The 7,296-nt window shown below is 40.2% G+C and overlaps 1 protein-coding gene across 1 annotated transcript in view; it reads left to right on the forward strand.

Annotated features, from left to right (window-relative positions):
- Positions 1-7,034, forward strand: part of LOC124290247 (neuronal acetylcholine receptor subunit alpha-5-like) — a 52,526-nt gene extending 45,492 nt beyond the window's left edge. The window contains 5 exon segments of the mRNA XM_046726958.1: positions 1,153-1,576; positions 1,578-1,608; positions 2,516-2,602; positions 4,590-4,705; positions 5,766-7,034. Of these exon segments, the coding sequence (XP_046582914.1) occupies positions 1,153-1,576; positions 1,578-1,608; positions 2,516-2,602; positions 4,590-4,705; positions 5,766-6,230 (1,123 nt within the window). The 3' untranslated portion in view covers positions 6,231-7,034.
- The last annotated feature ends 262 nt before the right edge of the window (positions 7,035-7,296 follow it).

Below are 7,296 nucleotides of genomic sequence, written 5' to 3' on the forward strand. Positions count from 1 at the left end.
TCTATTTGCCACCTATAAGGATATTCTATTTAACATATATACAACAATTAGTATATCCTATTTACAATCGGTGTATTCTGTTTCCATACAGCCAATCAGTTTATCCTAATATGTACTTATAACCAGTCAGGGTATCCCGTTTACTTACATACAGCTACTGAGCACATACTCTTTACTTTCACCACATGGGTACAATGTATATGCTAAAAGCGGCGTAAAACCCCTCAGCCAGTGATGTTGCTGGAATATTGGTAAAAAAGCGGCGTAAAACCAAACTCAGTCAGTCAGTCAGACTGAGTTTACTTTCAACCAATCAGCGTACCCACGTTTACTTACATACAACTCTATTTACATTCATACAACCAATCAATTTATCCGGTTCGTGTTCCTTTGTACTCCACCAATCAATATTTACTTTCATCCAACCACTCTGGGTACCATATGCCTGTCCCTCATGACGCTATGTAGTGTACTGATACCACAGTAACATATACTCCACCAATCAATGTTTGCTTTCATCCAACCACTCTGGGTACCATATGCCTGTCCCTCATGACGCTATGTAGTGTACTGATACCACAGTAACATATACTCCACCAATCAATGTTTACTTTCATCCAACCACTCTGGGTACCATATGCCTGTCCCTCATGACGCTATGTAGTGTACTGATACCACAGTAACATATACTCCACCAATCAATGTTTACTTTCTGGGTCCAACCACTCTGGGTACCATATGCCTGTCCCTCATGACGCTATGTAGTGTACTGATACCACAGTAAACATATCCTCCACCAATCAATGTTTACTTTCATCCAACCACTCTGGGTACCATATGCCTGTCCCTCATGACGCTATGTAGTGTACTGATACCACAGTAACATATACTCCACCAATCAATGTTTACTTTCATCCAACCACTCTGGGTACCATATGCCTGTCCCTCATGACGCTATGTAGTGTACTGATACCACAGTAACATATACTCCACCAATCAAATTTTACTTTCATCCAACCACTCTGGGTACCATATACCTGTCCCTCATGACGCTATGTAGTGTACTGATACTACAGTAACATATACTCGAATGTATTTTGTATGTTGCTAAAACAGTCCAACAACAGGTGAAACTGGTTTCATATGTTACAGCGCCGATACTCGACTGGAAGAAAAGAGGGACGCTTTGGCCGTCATCTCCCATGATGGAGGAGTCGTGTGGATACCACAAGCCGTCTTCAAGAGTTCCTGCTCTATTGACATTCGACACTTCCCCTTCGACGTTCAGACATGCGTATTGAAGTTTGGTTCTTGGACATATGATGGATCTAAGTTGGACCTGGAATTCTTATATGATGTGATAGGTTTTGAAATGACAGATTATATTCCTAGCAACGAATGGGATATTCTAGATTCTTCAGCCAAGAAGAATGTGAAGTATTACCCGTGTTGTCCAGAGCCGTATGTTGACCTGACGTTCACACTGAAGATCAGCAGGAAGGTGGCGTTCTACAACTACATCCTCATCCTGCCCTGCGTCCTCCTCTCTTCACTCACCCTCGTTCTCTTCTGGCTTCCCCCCAGAGTCCCCGGCTAAAATGCAGCTAGGTTAGTAGTGGTTCTGGACTAACGGTACATACAGACCGTGTATTGTGAACCTATGTCATACATGTGCCGTGCATTGTGTACTAACGAAACAGCTAGCCCGGTATTTTGTATCAACGGCTCAAATAGCCATGATATATGACCATATAGAATCATATAAGCAGTTTGTTGTGTATATATAGAAAAATACATATTACGATTATTTTGTACAAAGGATCACATATGGCTTTGTTGTGTGTTCGCTGTGTTGCACTTCCGGGTTATAGAACAGCTGCAGAATTGTACTGGACTATGTGGAACATTTAGTGCGTTCTCATGGAACCAGTTTAAACGTGTTTTGTACTTACATGTCATCTAGGACATGAAAGTACTATGAAACTAAAGACCATATAGGCTATTTGGAGTCCATCTAACCCATATATTGTATTGATACTGATGTGTCAAATAGAATATGGTGTATAATGAAAATGGGGATAATAAAGACCGTTTATTGTGTAATAATAGAACACCATTATCATTATTTCGTTCTAATGGCAAATACAGGACGTGACTGGTAATTGTATATGCTTCCTATTTATTATCTTCTGAGGACAAACGGTCGCTTTATGCGAGTTATTGCGGACGTGTGTGCATGGATAATGCGCCATTCCACTCTTATGAATGTGCATGACGTTACATTATCACTGCCCAGGTCAATGGCTCAATGTTCATTCTCAGCTCCCTAAGGATCATGTAACTACATTCTTCGCTGGTCGTCTATTGCCGTAGCAGTTAGATTGGGGTCCGCATAATAATGCGAGCCAGGGAGTCACTAGCCTTTTTGTGCATTAATTTCATGATGCATGTGTTATCCATGTTTTTCTCATCTATCAGGAAATGACTACACATGTATCTGTTTTTCCCTTTTCAGGAATGAATATATTCGTGGCTTTCTTTGTGTTGTTGCTGCTGCTGGCTGAATCAACACCCCCAGCAGCATCCTCGATTCCCCTGATCGGTACGTACAATCACTTGTCCATGTTCATATACAGGAACAGCGAGCACCTCCAAAGAAAACTGTTTCCTGCCCTTGTGTATAGCACAAGTGTAGGTGACTTTGATTCCATGCCTTTGATTGATGAGCGAACATATACGTAACTCACAGGCTGGGAAAGAAAGGGAAATTCTATGTTCTTCATCTAACTGAGAAAGCCTGTTAATGAGGTAACTCCAGAACTGCACAGGAGAGCTCGCCGACTGATCAGTGAAAGCCTTGCACCTTTAGGCTTACAGGGCAAGAGTTGGTTTTCTATCGGTGAATGATAAGTGAAACTTTGGTTAACCTTAGGGTTACGATAGGAATCTATTTTCCTTGTCAGTGATCGATGTGTTTAGGATCTAACTGTATGATGAGTTCAGGGGATGTCACTGTATCACCTAACAGGGCATGTGTTGCAGTAATAATATAGTCAGCTACTGGTTCATTTAAATACTCTCAATGGCGGGATGATATGTATACCGGGTGGTGCCATGTCAAGGGTTAGCATCCCATTTACTGTGACAAATAAGGTTAAGTGTCTTGGGCAATAGCGCATCAATTCAAAACGGGGCATCGAATGGAAAAGGTATTCATTTTCAACAGCATTTCTTCAGTATTTCTGTCAGCTCTAAAAAAACTGTATGTTGATGATATGCCACATATAATTGGCATTTCAGAACCTATAAAAATTGAAACTCAAATAATTGTTTTTCGGAAAGTATGATTTCTTTTGACCCCTTGATATTTTTGTTGCCAATCGAAACACGAACAGTTCCTCCCGCTCTCATCAATAATAATAAATAAACAGGAATAATTAATTATGTTTGGATAGAATAATATTACCACATCCCAGTAAAATGAAAAACCAACATTGCCTCCTCTAGAAAGATGTCAAGATGTAATATTTTTAGATGTTCATGCGTCAGTACCTCAACGAAAGAATTCCATTTATTCAGCATGACCTCATAATGGGTTCCGACTCAAACGGTCACATGTAGTTCCTCCGACTGTTCAGTCGGCAACGTTATCATATATGTAAAGAACTTCCACGACTGACACTATCTAGCCTGCATTAGCAGATTCTTTGATCGTGTGTCCCACCCATTACAGAGCGGTCCAAACATTCAGATGAAAGAAAAGGCCCCCGAGCATAAACCCTGAGCCATACTAATAGGCGAGGCCTAAATTTAAATGTTATATGATGCTCTGAGTTTTAAATGCCTAGTTGTTATCGTAAGTAAATTAGTCTATTTACTAAAAATAAAAGTTGAATCAAAGAGTTTGATTTTATGAACTGTTTCAAATTTCGAAGAACATATCAGCACTCCATCTTTTTCTTTGAAGATGAAAGTGCTCTGGTGTTTAATTAATGGATCCAATATGCTTTCTGAAGATGCTTTCGAAAACAAACTGGAACCAAATTCATGGATTTGGAATTTAAATTGTGCTTAACATTTCATGTTGTCTTTACCAGAGTTATGATGCAGTGTCTGGTTATTTCATTCCTCGTTAGCCTGTTCAGATGTAACTTTCTTTTGAAACCAGTAAATACATATTGAAATATAAAAAGGCCCCCTAGAAGATCCGCGTTAGAATTTGTCTTCAGCATTTCCACTTTTTTTGCCGTAAGAGGCGACAGGATCGGCGATCAGATACGCTGGTTGTTGAAATGCCATCGTTTGGTCATTGCGTAGATCAGTGTTCACTATCTCCATCCCTGGTTGGGTTGCTCGAGTCTCGATTGGTCACAGGTCACAGCCGCGCTACTGTTGAATACTGCATTGAATAACGAAGCTAAAACGTAAAGCGACCCTGCTCCTTTTTGACAAATGTTTTTGCACATAGACCAAAAACTGACTAATATGACATGCTATATTGCCCATAGGTATAACACAATTTCAATTTTCATAGACATAACTGTGACACACGCACGCACATATGATGTATGTAATGACTTTTGTTACAGGCGCATACTACTGTCTCAATATGATATTGATCACGCTGTCAACACTACTGTCTGTCATTGTGGTGAACCTGTATTTCCGGGGATCAAGGACAACTGTTCCACGTCTTTTGAAGAAGGTCAGTTGGTGCTGTCTGTAGTCTCTGTACACCTTATTGTACTATTTCATCAAAGTCCACATGGGCCTTAATGAATTACAAAACTTCGTTAACTCGAATTTTGTAATGTAACAGTCGGAGAACTCGGAACGTTAGTTTCAGATATTTGCACTTGTACATTCCACTCATCATCAATGCTGATTGGTCCCTTGCAGCCATTTAACGTCACGGTACTGTTTTGTTCAGGGTAATAGCCTATGAAGCTATCCTACAAGACAAACTTAAGGAACAACTTTATTCCATGACGCATTGGGCATTTGTTACTACATTAGTTAGAAAAGATGGAATTGGAGCTATTCTCAGAGGTTCAGGAAAATGTGTGAAAAATGAAATCAAATGTCATCTGAAGTTTACTGAGGAAACGATTTGTGAAATGATGGAATGCCCCACTGATAACATCAGCATGAATTTGGGGTGCAAAACATTCCGACAAGAAGTAAGCTTCCCCTCGGGCACCGGCTGTGCTCCCCTTGCGGACCTGTTTCTTTAAATATATAAATCAGAATTTCATGTGTTTCACATTTACATCCATGCATAAAGATTGCCAAAAAAACCCAACTCTCCACAAGCATGTATAACAAGAGGAATGGCTTCAATTTTCAAATACTCAACTTTCCCTGTAAGATTTTCTGTTCTTTGGGGGTATATAATCAGTCGTTTATCTGTTATTATTGGTGAAATTATTTGAAATACGCCATTATACGAGGGTGCCATGCTTAAATATGAACATCCAACTTCATATGTATCCTAAACATGAAAAATAAATTGTTCAGTGTTCATTTATTTAGGTGCCTATCTTGATATTGAAAATGTATGTCAGATTATCTATGTTGATAGTCCGAATATATAATGCATCTTTCTAACATAATCAAACTTAACACATAGTCCGGAAGCCTAGTGGTTAAAGCGTTCGTTCGCTTGTAACGCAGTTCATGGTGTTCCCCGCCGTGATATTGCTGGAATATTGCTAAGAACGGCGTAAAACCGTAATCACTCACTCACTCCAATATCTTTGCTGCAGATTATGCTGGACGGGTTTGCGCGTATCTTCTGTATGCGGAACCAGCTGGTAGACAAAGGGGAAGAGGACCATAACGCGGCCACCGCTGCCCTACACGTGAAGATCAACCGAGAGAAGAAACACAGTGACTTCAAGTATGACCGAGTGGGTTGTTACGAGCTCCAGACAGAAGAGAGCTGGCGTGGTATTTCTAACGGCAACAGCGTGCATCCTTCATCAGGAGAGGCTGATGCATCTTTCGGACACCAGTTTTCTGCTCTTGAGGCGGAGGTAAAAGACATAAGGCGACTTATGAAACTGATGTGGGATAAATCCTCGCACAGAGAAGAAAAGGAGAGACTTGCTCGGGAGTGGAAAGTCATGGCGCTCGTGCTCGATCGTCTGTTTTTCTTTCTGTATCTGATAGCCATATTTGCTTCAGCGTTCACAATATTTGAAACGACGATGGACAAGACAGCAGAATAAATGATTTAAATACATCAATTATCAGCTGTTGGAACGACGACACAAACATTGAGTTGTAGGAATGATACACACATTGCTGTGTGATGTTCGCCTTCGAACCGGCACAGGAACGTGCCTGTAATTTGGAACAGTTACCTGTACAGTAAGGATAACCAGCTGTTTGTATATGTGGTCTTTCGCTGCAAAGATGAAGACCATAACTACCACTGTGTCTCAGGCTCTTGCCTCATGTGAAATACATATACTATGTGTAAGTTGACTGCTAGGCGTTTTCTACCAATATAGTTAAGTCTTCCCAGCCGTCAGACTTACATGATCACCACGTTGCTGGGACCTTAAGCCTTCCTTTAAATACCAATGCAACGTCGATTCCTAAGGACATGCTGTTCTTTTGTATACATTTTTGTATACGTGGATATTCAAACGTGCAAATCAACATTTACAATAGCCAGTGACTAGATCTTAATGTTTAGCAAACATGCAATCACCCATAAATGTGTTTACATTATTTTTACACGTGTTTAACAGTACAGGGTACAGTCGTGATGTCCTTACAATAAGTTAAGTTCACATCCATCCAGGATCTGCATGAATCCAAGGTCCATCCCGAATAAATTATTTATCTGCCCTCATAAACATCAGTGCAAGCATCATTTCATACTGTACAGGTCTACACATCTGTGTCACGAATGTCTCCGTGGTTCATTATATCAGCACCTTACCCAATCATAATTAATGTTATCCGTTTGGGATGTATTATATGTAAAGTACATTGCAATCATACAATTTACATCAGTCCTAGGAATGGGATGCAGTACAAATACAAACGTGTGACATTTTTGATAGAAGTGGTTGGCACTAGACGTGAATTCATCACCTTTTTACAAACCGTTTACTGCGTGTGTCTACAGAACGAAGAACACGGAGTGTTAAATGCTTGTCAACTCAGCATCTTTTCTATATCAGCATTATCATTTGTGTGTTCTTACACCAACACTATAGGTACGTTCTCGGATCCAATACAAATATGTAATGATGCAAGTATTGTAATATGCGATCGTATGCG

This window comes from Haliotis rubra, unplaced genomic scaffold (assembly GCF_003918875.1).
Source record: "Haliotis rubra isolate DU_JTF1 unplaced genomic scaffold, ASM391887v1 Scf46, whole genome shotgun sequence".
NCBI classification, from domain to species: Eukaryota; Metazoa; Mollusca; class Gastropoda; order Lepetellida; family Haliotidae; genus Haliotis; species Haliotis rubra.